Raw genomic sequence first — 22,075 nt, 5'->3', positions numbered from 1 at the left:
AGAAAAATGTTTATTTTTGGTCAATTGCAATTAAATAAATATACATTAGTTTTAATAGGAAAGTTTTTTGTAATGAATTTAAATTACAACATTGAAATGTTTCTTAATACATATATATAATACATAATTATAATTTTTATCAATAAATATAGTATTTGAAAACACCATTTTTCATTTATTATTTATTCATTTTATTAAAGGAAATCATACTTATTCATTCTAAAACTTTTTAATTACTTATTAAAGATAAAAATATAACTACCAAATTCTTTTCAAAAGCACATTTAAAAAAAATTAATCTTTTTGTCACATACAATCATGAAAAAAGCAATGAAAAATTAAATGCAAACTGTAATTTTTACAAAAATACTCAAATTTTCAAATAAAAATCTCTGGAATTCTGTGACGTTTATAATCTCAAAAGAATAAATTAAAATTGATTAAATTTTAAAATTATCTTTAGATTTTTTCCACCAGTATTACTGCTGAAATATAAACTTGCAAGATGACCAGTTTACCAACATCTCTTATTACTGTTGGCTATCATTGAAATTAAAAATTTTAAATAAAGTTTTTGTTTTAATTCAGTTGCTATTTAATCATGAATTAAGCTGATGCACGTGGATGATGAAGTTAAGATGACAGTAAAGTTTCAATGACTGATCAAATCATCTCAAGAACAGAAATGATTGGTCCAATGCTCACTATCATCTTAATTTTCCTTTAACAACACTTATATTTCTAGAAATATTGTTATATACAAATAATCCATCAAAAAAACCATATATTTGTCCAGTGTGCATCAATTCTTTGTTGTTATATATTTAGAAAAATTGTTGTTATTCTATAATACTTTTAATACTATTTGATTTATTGAACTGAAGTTTTGATATTCGAGAGCTTTTTTGTCTATATAATCTCTTAAACCAAACAATTGAAAATGTGAGAAAAATCAATAATTTTCTAGAATTTTTTTCTTTAAATAATCTTGAAAAAGAATTTGGTAGTTTTGTATCTTAAAAATTTTAGGAAGAAGTCAAAGAATTTTGTCTTATATTTATATATTATCAGAAAATTTAAAAAACTGGACTTGAATTAAAAAACTTGAAAAGTATAAACCCCATTTTTCCATTATCTTTTTTCAAAAAATTTACATATTTTAATGTAAATTTTTTAATTTGTTAATTTTATAACAATGTTATAACAATAACAACACAATTTTTTATACTTTTATGATCTGTACAAAATAATGGCAAAATCAAATTCCTGGAAAATACCAAATATTTATGCACACAGATGACTTACTTTTTTTATATTTACAATGAAGAAATATCATAATAAATTTATAACACTCATTTCCAGAAAATCAGATAATTGCAATTGAAGAAATATTATCATAGGAAATTTTAATATTAAATGTCAACATATTGAATATTTGATCTTACATAGGGTGATGCAATTAAAACAAAATTTGATCTTCGATAACCTAATAAATCATATATACAAACTTTCATAGAAGTAATTAAACAGATACAATATGTTAGACAAAATGTTAAAAAATGTACATATAAACTGAAAGTGATTTTTTTTTTCCAGAGCAGTTTAGACCAATAGTAAATTAATATATTGAAATTCAATATAAGCTATATAATTAAGTTTCTGATTGAAATGCATCAATAATTACATCCAATTATTATTATACAAACGTTCTTAAAGCTTTCCAAGAAAGCCATGACACTACAGATAACTAAATGAAAATCATAATACAACTTCATGAATTGGATTTAATAATTCATAATGTCCTGAGTTATGCTGCACCACCCCTTATATTTTAAGTTACAATTGATTATAATAATAATAATAAATGTAACAGCATGGTTTATATTAAAATCTTTTAATAATTCATCCAGAAACTATTTTTTAAGTCAATATATATTATTATAAATACTGTATTATAATTCAATATTTGAAAGTATTTCAATGTTATGTTCTCATGCCAATGTGAATCTCAAAAATTCTATCAAAAATAAATTTAAACACAAATTATTGAATGTTTGAAAATAAATTTTATACTGTTTACAAATGGACGGTAAAGATGATCGCAATAACTGTCCTAAATAAATATTAAAACAAATTTTCCACAAAAATTTTATTTTGTACTGCTGTTTTTTGAATTTGAATGATTTTACATACTTTCACGACTTAACAGGAGATCATCCTCTTTTTTAAAAAATTTTCTTATTCCCATATAAATACTACCAGCGATCATGCACACAAATGGTGTTCCAAATCCAATTGCTATTGTCAAAATAAGAGCTATAGTTGGAGAGTCTTCTGGTGGAACTCCCAAGCCAATTGTCAGATACCTAAAAAAAATGTTAGCATTAATAATTATAATAGAGAATTCATGTTTTTAAATAAATTTTAATGAAAATGTATGCCAAATTAATTATTTCAAAAAAGTTTTTCTTTGTATTGAAAAAGTAAATTAATAAAAATTGCTTTACATACTACATACCTATATTTTTAAAATATTAAAATGTATAAAATTTGTATCATTTATAAATGAACTACTTTTTATCTTGTAAAATTCATCTGTTTGATAAAATCACATTTAAATTTTACTTACTTATAACAGTTCATAATTATTTTGATAATTTCATCTAAGTGTTATACATATTCTAAATACATCACAGTCCAAATGTGATCAATTATCTTTTAAAATAATTTAAATTTCATTCTTAAAAACTAAATTATATATATGTTAAGAGAGATTCAACTTATATTTTCCATTTATTGTTAATTTTTTTTTTTTTTTTCAGAATACCTTTATATACTTACCCAAAAATATAAGAATTTGTTATTAATCATTACTAAAATAGGAAATGACAATTATCATTATAATTATTATAAAAAATAATCATCATTTTAATGTTTTAAAATAATGATAGCACATTTGTACACACATGTATCAGAATTCTTTTTAGAAGTTTTTAGCTACTGGCTTTAACCAGTAATTAAAAACTTTTGTTAAAAAGTTTTCTGTTTAGTTGGAGAGTTGACAATTATTGACGTTTTTCTAATCTTCTATGGATTGTTTCATTTTGCTATCATGGAATATAGGAGGTTGCTAATTTCCATTCATTTTACTGTAATGTTATAAAGCCAAAGCCACAGAGTTGCTTTGAATAAATTTAAATTAATAAAGCTTACTTCATTATTATTTAAATCATGTCATAGAGAAGAATTCTGTTCCTAAAAGTTTATGCAAATTTATTAAAAAATGTAGAAGAAATAAGAAAAAACTTGGGAAATTACAACAATCAATAATGAAAATTTTTTAAATTCTACTGTTTCTAAATGGCTTGATTTGTTTTTGCTAATTTAAAGTTAACATATTAAAATTTTTAATATACTCTTTGATTTTCTTACTTCTAAGTTATTACAGTAGAGTGTCGATTTTCCAAAAGTCAATCATCCGAAAGAATTCCAGTCTGCAAATTTAAATTTTCGCCAGTGCTGTGGCACTTCAATCTTTGGCTATGTCTTGGGCTACCCAAATATTTTACGTTTTTGATAATAAATTAATATCTGAAGTATAATTTGTTATTGTTTTTATATTTTTCAATATATTTATTTTGTTTGTACAAATTAAAGAAATAATTTTTAACGATACAATAGTCTTTGTTAGGCTTAACATCGATGAAAATTCAACACAAAGTGACATGCAACGGATAAAAATTTTAACATCAGATACGTTTAACTATTTTTTCGTACATAAATCGGTTATCCGAAATATCAGTTATACGAACAACCTCAGTCCCCAATTGATTCGGAAAATCGACACTCTACTGTATTTTAATATTGATGGTACATATTGGGTTGTTCAGAAAGTAATTTCGTTTTTTCTTCCGTGGAAAAAAAACAATATTTTTATAATAAATAAATATTTTATTGAATTATATATCGACCATTTTTGTCAAATATCTATTGTCATTGTTTCTGGTAGTAGCATGATTTCACATCCATAAAAGTTTTGATTGTTGCTTACAAAAAACTGATCCAAGTGATTTTTGACATTGTCATTTCAAGTAAATGTCTTACAGTTTAAAAAAATTTGTACAGACTGGAACAAGTAATAATCTGAGTGTGCTCGATCTGGCAAATATGGTTGGTGTGATAGCACATCCCATCTAAGTTATAACAGTTTCTGACGAGTTACCAAACTTGTGTGAAATTTGACATTATCGTGGTAAAACACTACACCTGTTTTGTTGATCAATTCTGGCCGCTTTTTCTGTTGGATGATATTACTCAATTTGTTTACTCGATGGCAGTACACTTTTGAATCAATTGTTAAATTGTCTGGTAAAAGCTCCAAAAAAAATTTCCTTAAAATCCCACCAAAGAGAGCATCTCTCTTTAAGAACATGTGGAACCCATATATCAAGCTTTAAAACAAAACCAATTTGTTTCAAGTAATCATAAACAGTTCAATTTGACAAATTTAATCTCTTAGTGATTTCACGTGTTGTTATTCGGCAGTTTGCTTCAATCAGTACCTTTATTTTGTTTTCATTGGCTTCAACTGGCCATCCAGAACGTGGTGCATCTTCAATATTGAAATTGCCAGAACAAAATTTTGTAAACCAGTTTTGGCACTGTCGTTCTGTCAATATATCTTCTCCATATACGTCACACAATTTTTTTCTCGCTTGAACAGCATTCTTACCTTTACAGTAATAAAAGAGCAAAATATGCCAAAAATGCTGCTTTCGATCTTCCATATTTGATGGGACACAAAAAATAAATAATTGCACAAAATCAAACAAAATTTTTTACAAATAAGCCTTAAAATGCTAGCTGTCAAAATATATAATGACAATATGGTTTAGAATGAAAATGGCGGAAAAATATGACTAATCCATCTAGTGGTAAAAAACGAAATTACTTTCCGAACAAACCATATAAATTAAGGTAAATGGTGAATAAACTTAAAATGTTATAAACTTACCAAGAAGTATATTTTTTGTCCTTATAAAATTTGTCTCCTGTCATTCCAAATGAAATATTCCACGTTGAAATTTGTATTGTCTTGTTTTCAAAATATGCAGAAATAATACTTTCTAGAGGAATTTGATCAGTTTTCATTACATTGTATATTTTTACATCAGTTGACAGTGAAACTGTTGAGTCTTTATCAGTATATGCAACTGGTTTCCAAAGAAGATAACTAGCACATAAATTACTACAGTTTGATGAAGCAGTCAAGAGTTTAATTGTCTGTGGAAAAAATTTTTAATTGTGTAATTAATATTACATAATTGTATTATGTTATTTTTGAATTTTAACAAAAACTAAATCCATTTTCAACCTTTACATCAAATAAAATTATTAATTTTCTTAATAAAAAAAATCAAAATAATAAATTTATAAAAATGTAAATTTCTAATAATAATTTTCGTGAAATACAGTGTGACCTCAGTTTATAAGTTCTTAATATACAAGAATTGAATATAAGCTATTTACTTTTCTTATTGCTCTTCCTGATTTACAAAAAAAATTATTCAACATACTAAACACCAAGCAATATTTATGAAAACAAAATAATGTACAAAATAAAGATAAAAATTCCAGCACACTCCAATTATATGATTCCTATGTTCCAGTCACCATTTCCTTTGTTTCTTTCATGTCATGTCTTCATTCACTACAGGTAATGATATTTGCTCTAATGAAGTTGTAATAGTTCAATGAATTCTCTCTACATTACAATCCTTCTATTGGCAATTACAATTTCACTAGTTAAAAATAAATTTTATTTGTTTTCTGTTTAGTTACTGTTTACTGTCTTAACTAAATTTCATTTTCTTATCATTAAATTAAGAAATGTCTAATAACTTACATATCTGCTTCTCTTAGGCTTTATTTGTTTTTCTCATTTCATTTTTTTTTCTCTTTTATATTGGTAATGTTATTTTATTTCATTTCATTCAGAATCATTAACTGTCATTAACTGACAAGTAAATATGTGTTCTGAAAAACTTTAACCTTATGAAGAGAACATGAGTGGGATGATTGTTATGCCAGAACAAATTTCAAATTTCAACCATAAAAATAATGGATAGGTTTGTTCCTATTTACAAGATTTTATGTTAAGCAAAATTTTAAGAAATGAGAAACACTTATAAATCTGAGTTACACTGTAATATTTTTATTATTAAATCTCAATTATGATAAATATAATGGAATTATATCAAGATATAAACTATATTTAATTCAGAACTAAATATTACATGTTTACTAAGGAACCACTAAAATTTAAAAATAGAAATAAATAATTTTTAATGTTGAGTTAAAACTAATATGGCTACATTACTATAATTAGAATAAAACTTAAACAACATGTAGAAAAGAAGCTGGAACATTTTTCCCAGTTAGTACATTATAATAATACAATTTGGATGCAATTATAGTGCAATCACAAAATCCCTCTGCAGTGGGCAGGGAAATGGGAGGAGCTTCCAGAAACAAAGTAATGATGTTAGGCAGACTACATGTTGAAAGAGTTAAAGTGAGTTATGACATCATCACTTGGTGGAACCACACTATATGGTCCACTGCAGAGAGACTTTAGTATCACACTGTATAAATGTATTTACTAGTAAGAGATTATAATCTATTAACCTGTATTAAGTTTTAGTTTCAGTTAAAATAAAGCAATATAAATAATTCAAAGTTTTAATAAATTATTTTAAATTATAAAAACTATATTAAATTATTAAGACTGATTGCATACACTAAACACTCCTGGAGTGAATTCATCATCAAGATTGCTGCTCTCTTTCTTATGAAGTGTAGGCTCATTTTCTTCAGAATTATATATTGCCATAAATTCCACAGCATATCTGGATTTTGTACTATTAATTTTCAAATTGTTTAAAATTATTCCAACTTCATTATTGGCAGAATTATGTAAGAGTCGAGGTGGTCTCTCTCCACGATTATCATCACTAAATGCTGATAACTGTAACAGAAATTGTTTACAACTGTTTCACTTTTTAAAAATAAATACGAATGTTTAAATTAAATACTAATGATAATTGTTTATTAGAAATATAACATTTATATAACTGCATTATTCTAACCTTTTATTTTAAACCTTATTATTAGTCTGTATTTTCATTTATATAAAACACTTGTAATAACCAAGCATATTGTTATAAAATACAATAATAAAGACATTAATTGTAATATTGATTTATTTTTAATTCAAAACAAAATATTACAACATATGATTAATATGAATAAAATAGTTTTTAGTATTTAAAATTTTCTGTTTTATTTTGATATTTTAAATATTTTTCAATAATTTTAATTTAATGAAAAATATATAATTTAACTAGAAAAAAAATGATAACATGGTATCACTATAAGGAATTTTTTGTTCAACAATATATGAATCAAAAAGTAACATTTATGTAAGTTGCATAACTTACATATTTATGTAAGTTATGCAACTTACATAAATATTATGTAAGTTGCACAAAGATTAGCATAAGAGATCAAGGTTACTATAAACCACATATACAATATTTTCTATGAAAAAGAAATTAAGGAAGAGTAAAAATATACAGGTAGTCCTCAGTTTACGCCGCAGTTTCGTTCCTATAAAAGCCAGTGCAAATCAAATTGGCATAAAATGAACTCATATTTACAGTGAGATATAGGGTTAGGTTCTACATAAGTGAAAAATAAGCAAATAATTTTGTTTATTAATACAGGTATACCTCGCCTTACGTCGGTAATTGGTTCCAGGAGAACGACTTAAGTCGAAAAACGACGTAAGTCGAATTTACTTGTCTCCGAATCTATTTGCCACTAGGCTAAACCATAAATAACCAATTCCCGTTCTGTATTTTATTTATTAATGCATTTTTAATAATGTATGGTTAATAAGGATCTATTTTAAGCTTACAAACAAATAAATTTTAGTTTTTAATATAGTACAGAAAAAAGTAATTTAAATTTATGAATGCATGTACTGTACTGTAAATACAGTATATACTTGTAAATGTATATATTATAATATGATTTTATGTGCTTTAAACATTTTTCTAGTGATGTTACGACTTTAATATTTGTGGCGGACAGACATAAAGTCGAATAAAATGACTTAAACTTGATTTTTATTTTTCCATATACAGTACTTTCTTGACAAACGATGTATAATCGGGAACGACGTAACTCGAAACGACGTAAGTCAAGGTATACCTGTACAATATAATACAAAATACATATATTATAAATTTAATTTTTTAAAATGTATTTTATGATAAAATAAAATGAGATGGGGGTTCGAAAATGTTTGTTTATCAATCTTTTTACGTGATCACACCGTAAATTGGTTCTAGTACGTAATTTTTTAGTATATCCGGTGTGACGAATAGTGAATTATCATAAAATGAAATGTTTTTATTAAAAAAATCTTAAGAAAAAGAAATGATATTTCAAAGTTTCGGATCTCTTATATTTTTTGGAAAAATGTATCCATTTGTAATTGTTTAGATTTTTGTTTTCATTCATTAATAATTTCAGAATATGGTCAAATGGATGCAATGATGCTCCTTTTCACATTTGCACTTCACTCCCAATCATTGTCTAACTCACAAAGTTCATCTGTCAAACTCTCCATAGTTGAAAGGATACGCTAACCCAAAATAGAGCTACAGACGAGCAGAGATGCTGATTGGTTGACCGCCGGCCACTGTAGTGCATATATAAGGTCAGTTTGGGCGGAAAAATCAAAGTTGGTTTCGTCTCACTAAGCAGAGAGTTAGATATTGTCTAACTGACGAGAAGTAGATATTGTCTGGCCAATAAGAAGTAGATTTTGTCTCACTAACGGTAATTTGTGATTGCCAGAAGTGCTACTGTGTCATAAGGTGTTTTCCTGAATGAACTGATACAGGATACAAACTATTTGCATTCATTAGCACTCTGGATTCAGACAACATTTATTGGACTATTGTTTAATAACTTGACTCGTGGGAACCTAAACATTTAGTATTTTAATATTAATTTAATGCAAATGCATACATGCCCAATCAGATTAAACAGAAAAAATAAATATATTCAACAAAAATCTTTATTTTAATGAATGTACAATGTTGTGGCTCAGTAAATATGTCAACACTGAAATGAAAATCAGTCTGGCATAGGAAAAATAGGGGAATTACACTGCAAAATGGGGATATGTTCAGCGGCTTTATTGTGAATAGATGTAAATTGAGCCGACATAAACTGAGGGCTACCTGTATTTGATTCTGAATAGGAATGATGATAAAGTTCTTCAATAGTGTTAAACATTCTTAGATAATAAGAATCAGTAGAACACCTAGTGCCACTGATTGATTTTCTTTGGAGGGTGCCAGGGTCCCTGGCATCCTCCAAAGAAAAAGGAAAACAAACACTAAAAGATTTTCCAAAAATCTTTTCCTAATTAAAATTCATTTCTTATTTATACTGTGTTGTATCTTCTACTTCTATACTACTTATGAATTAGTAGTCACATAAGGTGGAAACTTTTTATCCATTTAACTCAATCTTGGGGGGCTAAGTCCCGAGTGCACATCTGATAAGAATATTAAATAAGAAGTATCGAGATCAATTTATCACATCTTCACTAATAATATTGAATTTTTTTCAATGTACAGAATTAGTTATGAATACATGTTATATTTCAATTTACACAATATAGTTAAAAAAGTAATGTAAATATAGTTAAAAAAAATTAGAGTAATTATATAAGTTATTTGAAAAATTACATATATCAGTAATTAAAAACACTAAACAGACACAAGAAATATAGTAAATCAAATATTGGATTCCCAATGTTGGTAAGTATTTTGCTTATAAGTTTTATCACCATTAACCAGATCCAGAAGAACAGAACTAGAAGCTAAAATTTCTATATAAAATAAGTTTTTAAATTTCTATAACTTTCTACATATTACAATTTTTTACTATCATAATTTACATAATTTATAAAACACAGCAGGATTGGATATTAATCTGAATGGATGCTAATTCATTCAGATACTTATAACAGATTTCATAATTACACTTTTTCAAGCAAAATTAATTTTAAATATGTTAATTCAAATAAAATTACAGAAATGTAAATGTCATATATTTATAACAATATGTCTTAAGAAAAATTATTCATTACGTAAGTGCACACACTTTTATTTAGTACATCTTGAACTTTCTTAATTTTGTCAATAGTAGTAAATCATTTATGCCCAAAGGAAAAATTCAGATATGCAACTTAATGAAGAAAACTACATTTAATTCACTATGAATTATTTACTTTTTCTCAAATACAAAAATTATATTTTATTGTAAAATTTTCAGTAATATTTTTAATTGCTTGTTATTAATAAAAAGATCAGTATAATGGAATTTAATATACATATAATTGTGCCAAAAATTTAAAAAAATCATATTAAAAAATTTTTCAATGTAGCTAAAGATAAATTGTTTTACTATGTCATACCTGAAAGATAAAGTTGCCTTTTTCAAGAAACTCTGTAGAATTTTCACTTGTTTCAAATGTAACAGAACACAAATCACTATTATTTGTTATTTTATCAGAAAATGTCCAATTAACACCAGAAAAGTCCATTGATTCACAAACATAATTGGTCATATTTCCAGTATCGTCTGCATCATCATATCGTAAAAGCTGGAAAAAGCAAATAAAATTATTTATAACTTACTATTTTATTATAACAGTTGAATATAGTTTTTAAATAAATTCAAAATTAAATAAAAATTATCAAAATAAAATAATTTCATTTACATGTATATGAGCTACCATGTAGAATTCTATCCATATCATTTGCCAAAGAATTTACATATGAAGTCAAATACAAATTTATCCTTTATTTCAATAGATTGTAATGTATTTAGACCTTAAAAGTCCTACCCAGATAGGACAAATCTGTTTTATGTAAAACAGATTTATTAAATTTAATAAATTTAATTTGAAATTAATCTGACCAGACAAATCTGTTGGCAAATTAATCAACTACCTTCAGCCAAAATATATAACATTTGTATATTTAAATTAGCCAAAATGTAGGCTGCTAATAATTACACTACTAATCACATATTAAATAACACTTGAATTACATTACTAATCAAATAACAAAGTGTTATTTGATTAGTAATGTAATTCAAGCTTAATTTTGTATTAGTTGTTCAATTCTTTAATGGATAAACTTATATTTTGATAATTAAAAAAACTTTACTTTTTAATCAGATTTTATATTTGTAAATCTATTAATATCATTTCCTCAGTTTTTGAAATATCTTAATTCCATATTTTCATACAATTTAAAAAATTTATCAAAGCAATCTGTAATGTTTCAATGGAAAATAATGTGTTTTTGATTATTCTGCATAATTACTTTTATTAAGATCTTTGCATTTAAATATAATCCTCATTTGGTATCATTTAACTTTTAGTTAATATTGTCACTTTTGTCAGAATGAGATCCTTTGGTGTTCAATTACTGTTGTCAAATTTAAATGTTAAAAATTCAATTTTGATAAATAAAATTATAGCAATTTCTTTGGAAAAATTTAATATCATCCAAAATAAAAATGAAGTGAAATTCAACATACCGTAAATAAAAGCACTTTTGCTTCTATTATTAAGGTTTCACTAATTAGAATATGTAATGTTTCACTAATTAGAATATGTAAGAAACAACAGAAAATAATATAATTTAAATTTATTGGCTTTAACTTTTAAGTGTTTACAAGAACATGAAATTTTAGCTAAAAATGAAGTACATTTTTTCTAGGAAAAATATCATTTTTTCTTCAGTTCCATTCTAATTTAAAATTCTATTATTTCAATAATATTAAAAATATTTGTAGTGTACCAATTTTAATTTTAAGTACTGTGAGGAACTGTGACTGAGACACCACTGTGAGGTGATGACGTAGTCTGATGCTATTCGCTTTAGGGTCAATCTTAAGGTGAAAAGGTTACGACCCGCGCTTTGCCTGCAATTTGTCAGGATGACGTGAGAAAGCCTTTTTACATATAGGGGTAGTGATTTGCTGGACACAGAGAGACCAAATTGACAACATTAATGTTGTCAATTTGATCTCTGTCTAACATTTATTTGACAAAGACATTCATACAGATAAAGTTAAAGTCTATCCAGATGAACGTTTCTTTCCCAAACAAAACAGAATTCATCTCCAAGGATAAGTCAGAAACGAGAAAGCTCATCTCCAATCCAAGGTGTTTCTGGAGGCTGGGAGAGTGGAGATCCATGCCTGGAAGTTAGATCTCTGTTCGCACTGGTCCAGTTAGAGAAGTGTGCTTGGAAAGTTAAGTTCCTCACTCTTGCCACACTCATTCAAGTTTTGAGTCTTCTCCTCTGTAATCCTGGTTAGAATTTTAAGAACGAACTAACTTGTTCCTGATCTCCCACTCACAACTGCCCTGTGTCCTTGGGATTTCGGGCTTTTATATAATTTTTACCTGAAATCCTGAGGCTTTGATTGCTCCGAACGATGGTCCCCTGAAGCTTCATTGGTCCCTGGTCTGTTGTCAGGGACATGATTCGGGCCATGGGGTCACCAAACATCTCTGTCCAGAGTCGGGTCACCAAACGTTTCCCTCCAGAGTCGGGTCAAACCCTTCCCTGGATGATGGACCCATAAATTTTATTCTAATGTGTGTTTTTCTGTCCCGGAGAAGATGCAGCTGTCCCAACCAACACCCCTCCACAGGATTGTCAGCAGGTCCCGCTTGAACTCTCTGTAAGGTGATCGTCCAAAGTTACCCGGGCAAACAATCCCTCTCTTGCTCTCACAATGTATGATCAGGGATCTGTCAATTAGGTCTGGAATGTGACAATTAAATCGTCTCACACCCTGTTCCTCGGCCACACCGGTCCTGTTTATGAAATAAGTCACCAATTTATTGGCTTTAACCCAACAGCGAGTTTCCCATCGGCGGAGTGATGTCCCGGCTTCACAGTTCTGTGTAAGATAATATATTTTATTTGTTCATAAGTAACATCTTTTACATAAAAAAAAAGGAACTGAAAGCTTGCTGTGTGGTGTGCTTGCAATTGGCAAGTACACCACACTGCAAGCGGAAGCTGCAGGTTCAAGCCCCACCACAGGCCAGTTTTCTTCCAGACGGTTGTAAATTATTTAATAAATTATTAAAATTATAATTATTAATTTAGTTAAGAGATGGCACCTAACATCTACCTCTAACAGCAAATTACTTTGTATTAATTATTTAATTAACAGAATTATAGTCCGATCATTTAGGCAATCGTTGGATGTTTCTATAAAAAAAAAATAAATTAACTTAAAAATTAATTATTGCATGTTACGTTTTTTTAAATGCTCTGTTAATAATAATTAACAGATCATTTAAATTAATATTTTTTATTTTGTGTGTTAAAATTATTAATGTTCTCTAAATTCAAGTTTTATATTTTTCTGTTGTTCTTTTACATTCTAACTGATAGAGTCAGTAATAAAGGCAAAAGCACTTTTATTTATAGTTGTATACTAGAAATCACTTAACAGGATTTAGGAATATTTACGATACACATTAATCTTAATAAATAAATCCATTTCTTTAGATTAAATTTGAATAACCTTACAAATAGACAAATTAAATAATACATTTTAAGTCACAGAATGTGAAATTTAATTCTTGTTGAAAATGCAGACAAAAAGCATCTCTCTTCAATAAAAGCCACATTTACCTGCTTTAATAATAATAATAAAAAATTCCAGTAATGAGTTGCATAACTTTCCCATCTTCACCAGGAAAGTTTGCAAAATGCTCTTTTGTCAGACTCCATTTGCTAAAAGTTATGTTGCTCTAAGCACTGCTCCCCTTTCTACAAAAATTTCCTAGAACAAAATTATTTAAAATAAAATTGTGTTTGGCACCATCTGTTATGAGATTTTATTAAAAATAAATTATATATTATTAATTATTATAAAATGATAAAAAGCTTAATTTTGAGTGTAGTGATGAGTTTTATAAAGAATTGTAAATGCTAATAACGAGTAAANCAAAATTGTGTTTGGCACCATCTGTTATGAGATTTTATTAAAAATAAATTATATATTATTAATTATTATACAAAGGCAAAGGCTTAATTTTGAAAGTAGAGATGAATTTTTTAAAATATTGCAAATGCCAATAACAAATAAACTTTTCATTATGTCCAACTGCACTTGAGATATGATGTGTGACCCCATCTACCTTGATCTTTAACCACAAAAATTTAATAGCACCAAGGCTCCTTACACAAAAGTTACTATGACAAATTTCATTTCTTAATGGTTATCCCATTCTGAAATATTAAAAAAAAAAAAAATAGATTCCAACACACTCATCCATGGTATTTTCCCCTTTTTTGACTTTTGGGTTCAGGAGGTCTCAAAAACATGGATATTTGCAAAAAATTGAAAGATCAAATTTGAAGATTCCAATAATTTCCCTTGTTATTCATACATAACAGCCAGAAAAGTAAAATGAAAAGTTTGACTGGAAGCAGATTAATTTCAAATCCATCGTTAAAATCATTCTTGGATGATATTCATCCAAGAATGGTTTCAGAATTACAGAAATAATTTAAAACGACTGCCCAAATCATCTTTATATGTCACCAATGTTACTCAAGGATTATTACAACCCATGCCAATTATCATCTTAGTTTAACAATGCAATGATAGAGCTGACAGCCAAAAAACTTTAGAGAAAGTTTAATCATCAGTTACCTTCAGTTTTGATATAAACCATCTATCAAAGACTCGAGAGTAATTTTTATGCAAAGAGAATGTTTTGTGTCCCCTCAATTCTTTTAATAGGAGTCCTTGTTTGAACTAGTCAAACACCACTTCTTTTAGAATCCAGACCAGCTTTCTTTATACAAATGAATCAATTTAAGAAATTATTCTCAATGTGTCTTCACCAATAAGGGACTTATATCTCCAATATCAGATAAAGACCTCATTAATGGCAGTAGTCTACTTGTCTGGAGTGACAAATTACTGAGCAGAAGGATTGCCATTCTGTTTGTACTTTGATTGTTCCTTACTAAAAGCAAAACGAAGTTTTCTAGGAGCTAATAGAACCTAATTTCTTTTACTGAAAAGTGTTCATCTATATCAGTGTTTTTCAACCTTCTTGAATACACGACCCCTTTACAAGTTAAAAAATTCTGGCGATCCCCTAGGGCCATATTAAAACTATATCAGTGATTTTAAAAACTATGTATTTAATTTTCTTTCTATTGAGACAAATTATTGTTGATTAAAATGAAAGTTTCAGCAGAATCGACAATAATTTAGGCACATGGAACTGTTGACTTTTTTTTTTTTAGGAACTCAATTTTCAGCTTCTACTTTTCTGCTTTTTATTTCCTTTTGCAAATCAGCTCAACACTTTTTCGGCTATCATTTTCTGGGATGGGCCGTAATTCTCGCTGAAATTGTAGTTTTTTTAATGTAGTGTAGGACCTACAAACACTTGTCTCTTTTACCCACAACCCCCCATGTAAGGCTTCACAACCCCCCTGGGGGATCGCGACCCACAGGTTGAAAAACACTGATCTATATAATATTTAACAGTATAATTAAAAATGAAAATGGTTGAAGAAGTGAATTAAGCAGATTTCTAAATACAACATGCATTATTATATTCTAGAGAAATGCCTTGGAATTAAATGGACTCTCATCAGAAGCTTTGAAAAATAGAAATTACAGGTATACCTCGACTTACGTTGTTTCAAGTTACATCGTTCCCGATTATACATCGTTAGTCAAAAAAGTATATGGAAAAATAAAAATCAAGTTTAAGTCATTTTATTCGACTTTACGTCTGTCCGCCATAAATATTGAAGTTGTAATATCACTAGAAAAGCGTTTAAAGCACATAAAATCATATTAAAATATATACATTTACAAGTATATACTGTATTTACAGTACAGTACATGCATTCATAAATTTAAATTACTTTTTTCTGTACTATATTAAAAACTAAAATTTATTTGTTTGTAAGCTTAAAATAGATCCTTATTAACCATACATTATTAAAAATGCATTAATAAATAAAATACAGAACGGGAATTGGTTATTTATGGTTTAGCCTAGTGGCAAATAGATTCGGAGACAAGTAAATTCAACTTACGCCGTTTTTCGACTTAAGTCGCTTTCCTGGAACCAATTACTGACGTAAGGCGAGGTATACCTGTACTTCAAAATCTTATCTACACAAGTCATTGTTGCACAAGCTGTTTAGTTGTGAAAAATTATATTTTTTTAATTAATTTTCTCAGTTTTGAATCTCATGATTTATCAAAATGAACATTAAACATAATAGCTTCTCATTTTTTAGAATGACGATTTAATATTTCTTAGCATACAACACAGAAGTTTCAAATTTTATTAAGTGTGATTTGTTTATTTTTCAATAATATATTTTTGAATTTCAATTTTGGACATTAGTACTGTATATAGATTAACTTAATCAATATAAATGTTCATTTAGAATCTGATAAAATGATTTAAAACAATTCTAATATTTTTGTATTAATCAACCAACTTCAAGAGTACAACTTTTCAAGATAATATAATTTAATATATTCAGAAATTACATTAAGTTAAATATATAAATGTGTAATTTTGGAAAATATCAATGTTCTAATAAAAAGTTTTCTTAATTTTTAAATGCAAATAGTATTTGACAAACATGTTTTTAATTTTTCAATAGTCAGCAAAATATAGAATTAGATAAGAAAATCCAATACATTTATTTAAAAATTCTTATCAGGACTTTTAAAGTTGATCATTATCATATCATTATTAAACACACATTATATATAAAAAAAAACCATATTTGGAAATAGTCAAAGTATTTATAGCATGACTATATGAGTATGTTTGTATGTATGATTTGTGTGAGTGTGCTTCAGGAACACAATTAATGCATTAATTGTGTTTCTGAGGCATACTCACACAAGATTTATTCAAATTAGGATTAATTATCCCATAGAAACACATTAAACTTTGTTGGGATATGTTCCACAAACACAAACATTCACAAATTTGACAAGTTTTTTACTTATACAACTAAATTCAAATTAACAGAATATTAAAATAACTAACATAAAATTAAATGAAACTTGTAATAAAAATCTAATCTACATGTACTATATAAATAAAAAATATTTTATTAATAAAAATTCAATTGGACTATTGAAATTTGATCATCTTCCTGTTTTAAATTAAAATCAATAAAATTATACTGTTTGAGTAACCTTTTTAACCTTTATAACAGAGTAAATAATTTCATTAGTGCTAAAGTCGAATGTTTTAAAATACTTTAAAGTATAGCTTTCTTTTCTTTAATAACAATATTGGACAATACAGGTTGACCATCAATAATCCAGCAATTGGTAATCTGGTTCCGTCATTAATATGGCACTAATTTCAGCTATCATAATTTCAAATTTCCACACCAACTAGCTGCTGTTGTTTTAGGTGCTCAATGTTGACAGGTGTATGAAAATGACAAAATATATGACAATAATTTTTGTTTCATTCTTTGTTAACCAACTTATATTGATTTGCCAGATACTTTAAAGATAGGATGAAATGGTTAGCTGCTGGGTTAGGTATATTTTAACCTAATCTGGCAAAATCACTTATCTAGTACCTTACTGGTCCCAATGATGTCAGACTAATGACAGTCAACTTGTCTTGTTATTCATTTCCATGTTTTTAATTATATTTATTACAAAACAAAATGACAATGGTAATAAAATAATGCTTCTGAAAAATGAATACAGTTGAATCTCCATATTCAGGATCAACACTTTCCATGAAAAGGTGAAATTCTGAGAAAATACTGAAATAGCCTCAGAATTTTCTATGCATGTCTAAACATTTATGCAAACCATCTACGAGGTCTGTTAAAAAAAATACACAGACTGTTTGAATTGCACGGCTCCAGCAGGTTCAAGGGGAATCCGCTTGGTGTCACTAGGTTTGTACAGATCGTCTGGTGATAAAGCTGTTTCCCGATTACAGATATCTTTATTTGTTGATTAGCTATGCAGTTTTTAGTGAAGTGCAATTTTTTTCGTTTGTTGGATTTCAGAATGAATGATCTGATGGAGCAGTGACTTGCTGTGAAATTTTGTGTTAAACTTGGAAAATCTGGACTGAAACATTTGCTATGCTCAACACAGCATACGATGACGTTGCTATGAAGTATACGGTATGTTTGAAGTGGTCCCCCAGACCAAAAAAAGCTTGTCAAGTTCGATCCAATGTCAAGGTGATGACGACAGTTTTCTTTGATGCTAAGGGTGTTGTTCGCGAGTACCTCCCCCAAGGCTCCACAGTGAACCAGACTTACTACATTGAAGTTCTGAAACGTCTGAGGGACGCCATCTGTCGCAAAAGGCCAGAAATGTGGAAAAGTGGCGACTGGTTTCTCCATCACGACAATGCTCCAGCCCATTCAGCCCTCAGAACTCGTGAGTTTTTGGCCAAACACTCGATCACTGTTCTTCCCCAGCCCCCCTACTCACCTGACCTTGCTCCTTGTGACTTTTTCTTGTTCCTCAAACTCAAAAGACTCTTGAAAGGAAGAAGATTTGAGACGATTCCCAAGATTAAGACAAATGCAACAAAGGCACTGAAGGACATTACAAAAGAAGTGTACCAGGAATGTTTCAACAAGTGGAAACACCGTTGGGATAAGTGTGTGCATTGGGAAGGAGAATACTTTGAAGGGGACCCAGACATGTAACTTCTACATAAAGTACATTTTGTTTTATGACGTCAGTTCGCATATTTTTTGAACAGACCTTGTACAATTAACAGAAGAATGTATAAATGAATTTAAAAGGTATTATTTTTATTTTACAATAATGAGTAACATTTTAAACTCCTCTTTCTGAAGTTGTCCTTTCAGGAACTTTATGATGGGAAGCTACTTTTATTTGAACTCATTGAACTGTGTGAAGTGCTTAAGTATTATTAAGGTTTCCCTTAAACTACACTGCATAAAGGGCATCATCTCGTTAATAGTAGTAGTTTTCAAGGCATTTAGCATCATGCAATCTGAAGATGTGCATGCTCATCAAAGTAAGCTGCAGCATGATTTTTAGTATGATAAATTTTGTGACTACCATTGAAAATACATTAATATGCAAATACAAATCCCATTGAATATGAAGACTGAACTGTATAAAAGTTTTAACATAAAGACTCACCTTTGTCAAAAGCATAGCAAATGAATAGAGTGGTTTTTCTGTAAATGATATTGCATTTTTAGGATGATCAGACAAAAGAACTGTCCAGTTAATTCTAAGTTGCACACTAAGATTTGTTTGAACTATTAAGGCACTAGGTATTCCTCCTTGTGTACTCCATAAATAATGAAGTATATCATTAGGACCAACTGCTTCCGTATAAAAAATAGATACTTTTGAAGACTTGCATTCTGGATATTCATCACAATCTGGATTAAGCAAGAGAGATAACTAGAAAATATTAAATATTAATAAAATATTTATACAGGATGACTATAATTGTAATTATGTATATTTGTTGCAATTTAATAACAGAATTACATCATTAAAACTAAAATTTATTCCAAAGATCATCTCTAAATTCTTTAAAATTTGATAAACCAACATTTCCCAAAAATCAATAGGGTCATTAATTAATTAAAATATTTCTGAAAACAAGTTTCCAATATTATATTAATAGAAAACTGCAAGAAATCAAAATATATCTTTTATTTAAATTAATGTGCTATAATCAGAATTATTTTGCCACTAGAATACTTTTAATCTCTGAAGTATTTAATTTAATTATATTACTCATTTCTAAAATTATACATATATGAAGTAAACATCTAATAGTTCAGCATCACTAAAAAAAATAGAAGTTCCAAATTATTGGATATTTCAAACTGTTAGAAATTCATAGGCCTTATTTTACAATTATATATTTATTAAAAAATTATATTTGTTACATAGCATAACTAAAAGCTATAACATCATCTAAAAATCATTACTAATAGATATAAGTTATTTTTCTCTATCATGGTGATATTTTCTAATAATGAATTAAACCATTATGAAATTTTGAATAAGATAGAAATACATAATTTTAAATATAAAATCTAGACATAAACATATTTCTTTTAAAATAAAATGCTAATATCATTTTAAATGAAAAAATTATTTAAGAAATACAGGGTGCTTAAAAAAAAAATATGGAGAAAGTGTGCAGTCATTCAAGCAGGGATAATAGATCTGCACTTATTTTTGAGAACTTAAAAAATGGTTTGTGACTTCTTGCACATGAACTATACAGATGACAACCTGCCACTACAAATCTGATGATATGTTACTTTCATAGTAGTGTTAAAAATATGTTATATATTTTTGAAGCACTATATAAATACAGTCGACCCCCCCCTATAACACTGTTGATTATTCCGTTTTATATGAATTCCATGTTGTACGAGTCACTTAGATGCTAAAGTCGAATGTTTTAAAATACTTTAAAGTATAGCTTTCTTTTCTTTAATAACAATATTGGACAATACAGGTTGACCATCAATAATCCAGCAATTGGTAATCTGGTTCCGTCATTAATATGGCACTAATTTCAGCTATCATAATTTCAAATTTCCACACCAACTAGCTGCTGTTGTTTTAGGTGCTCAATGTTGACAGGTGTATGAAAATGACAAAATATATGACAATAATTTTTGTTTCATTCTTTGTTAACCAACTTATATTGATTTGCCAGATACTTTAAAGATAGGATGAAATGGTTAGCTGCTGGGTTAGGTATATTTTAACCTAATCTGGCAAAATCACTTATCTAGTACCTTACTGGTCCCAATGATGTCAGACTAATGACAGTCAACTTGTCTTGTTATTCATTTCCATGTTTTTAATTATATTTATTACAAAACAAAATGACAATGGTAATAAAATAATGCTTCTGAAAAATGAATACAGTTGAATCTCCATATTCAGGATCAACACTTTCCATGAAAAGGTGAAATTCTGAGAAAATACTGAAATAGCCTCAGAATTTTCTATGCATGTCTAAACATTTATGCAAACCATCTACGAGGTCTGTTAAAAAAATACACAGACTGTTTGAATTGCACGGCTCCAGCAGGTTCAAGGGGAATCCGCTTGGTGTCACTAGGTTTGTACAGATCGTCTGGTGATAAAGCTGTTTCCCGATTACAGATATCTTTATTTGTTGATTAGCTATGCAGTTTTTAGTGAAGTGCAATTTTTNGACTCAAAATAATTTAAAAAGACAAATTACAATAAAACGGTTTATTATCCAACTATCAGAAATTTCACAACATGCCAAGGAAGAGAGGAAGGAGCAATTAAATAATTAAAATTATAAAGGATTAAAAAATATATATATAAATGGGGAATATCGCGCTTCTGACAATCGCTGCGAGTGTGTGGGCTAAATTTGGAGAATCCATGCTTCTCGCGTGTACAACTGTACGTGGCCGGCTCATGCGTCAGAAAACCTTCTGATTTATTCGTGTACGCACCAGACGGAGAAACAAAAAATATCGTGTATCCACGAGCACTCCAATAAATAAATAGAATTGAAACAACACTTTGAAATGTTTTCCCGATGAAAACGAATAATAATAATAAGTTTCAATAAAAATGATAAAATGAAAATTTAATTTTATCATTACGAGTTTGCTTGAATTTCGTTTCTTCTGAGATCACAGCAATGCGCGACGGGTAAGCTAGTTGAACATAAAATCAAATCCTAACATTTATAACGTTAATTAAAGTCTAAACAATTCGTATGTATAATTCTTATAATCATAAGATTCATTTTTTGGCAGTAAAACCTTAAAATTATAAAATCAACTTAGTAATCATCACCTAGTCTCTATTCATTAGTCATAATAAATAATATAATGAACTAGCA

At 28.0% G+C, this 22,075-nt stretch overlaps 1 protein-coding gene across 1 annotated transcript in view; it reads right to left on the bottom strand.

Moving 5' to 3' along the window:
* Window positions 1-977: 977 nt before the first annotated feature.
* Window positions 978-22,075, bottom strand: part of LOC111625523 (glycosylated lysosomal membrane protein-like) — a 33,402-nt gene continuing 12,304 nt past the window's right edge. The window contains exons 2-6 of the mRNA XM_023368685.1: window positions 19,348-19,617; window positions 10,559-10,747; window positions 6,800-7,027; window positions 5,015-5,283; window positions 978-2,366 (exon numbers count right to left, since the gene is read on the bottom strand). Of these exons, the coding sequence (XP_023224453.1) occupies window positions 2,186-2,366; window positions 5,015-5,283; window positions 6,800-7,027; window positions 10,559-10,747; window positions 19,348-19,617 (1,137 nt within the window). The 3' untranslated portion in view covers window positions 978-2,185. The remainder of the gene's footprint in view (window positions 2,367-5,014; window positions 5,284-6,799; window positions 7,028-10,558; window positions 10,748-19,347; window positions 19,618-22,075) is intronic.

Source organism: Centruroides sculpturatus, unplaced genomic scaffold (assembly GCF_000671375.1).
Source record: "Centruroides sculpturatus isolate CEXI.00-Female unplaced genomic scaffold, Cexi_2.0 scaffold105, whole genome shotgun sequence".
NCBI classification, from domain to species: domain Eukaryota; kingdom Metazoa; phylum Arthropoda; class Arachnida; order Scorpiones; family Buthidae; genus Centruroides; species Centruroides sculpturatus.
Note: the sequence above shows the minus strand (reverse complement) of the source record. Positions and strands in the feature narration are given on the sequence as shown.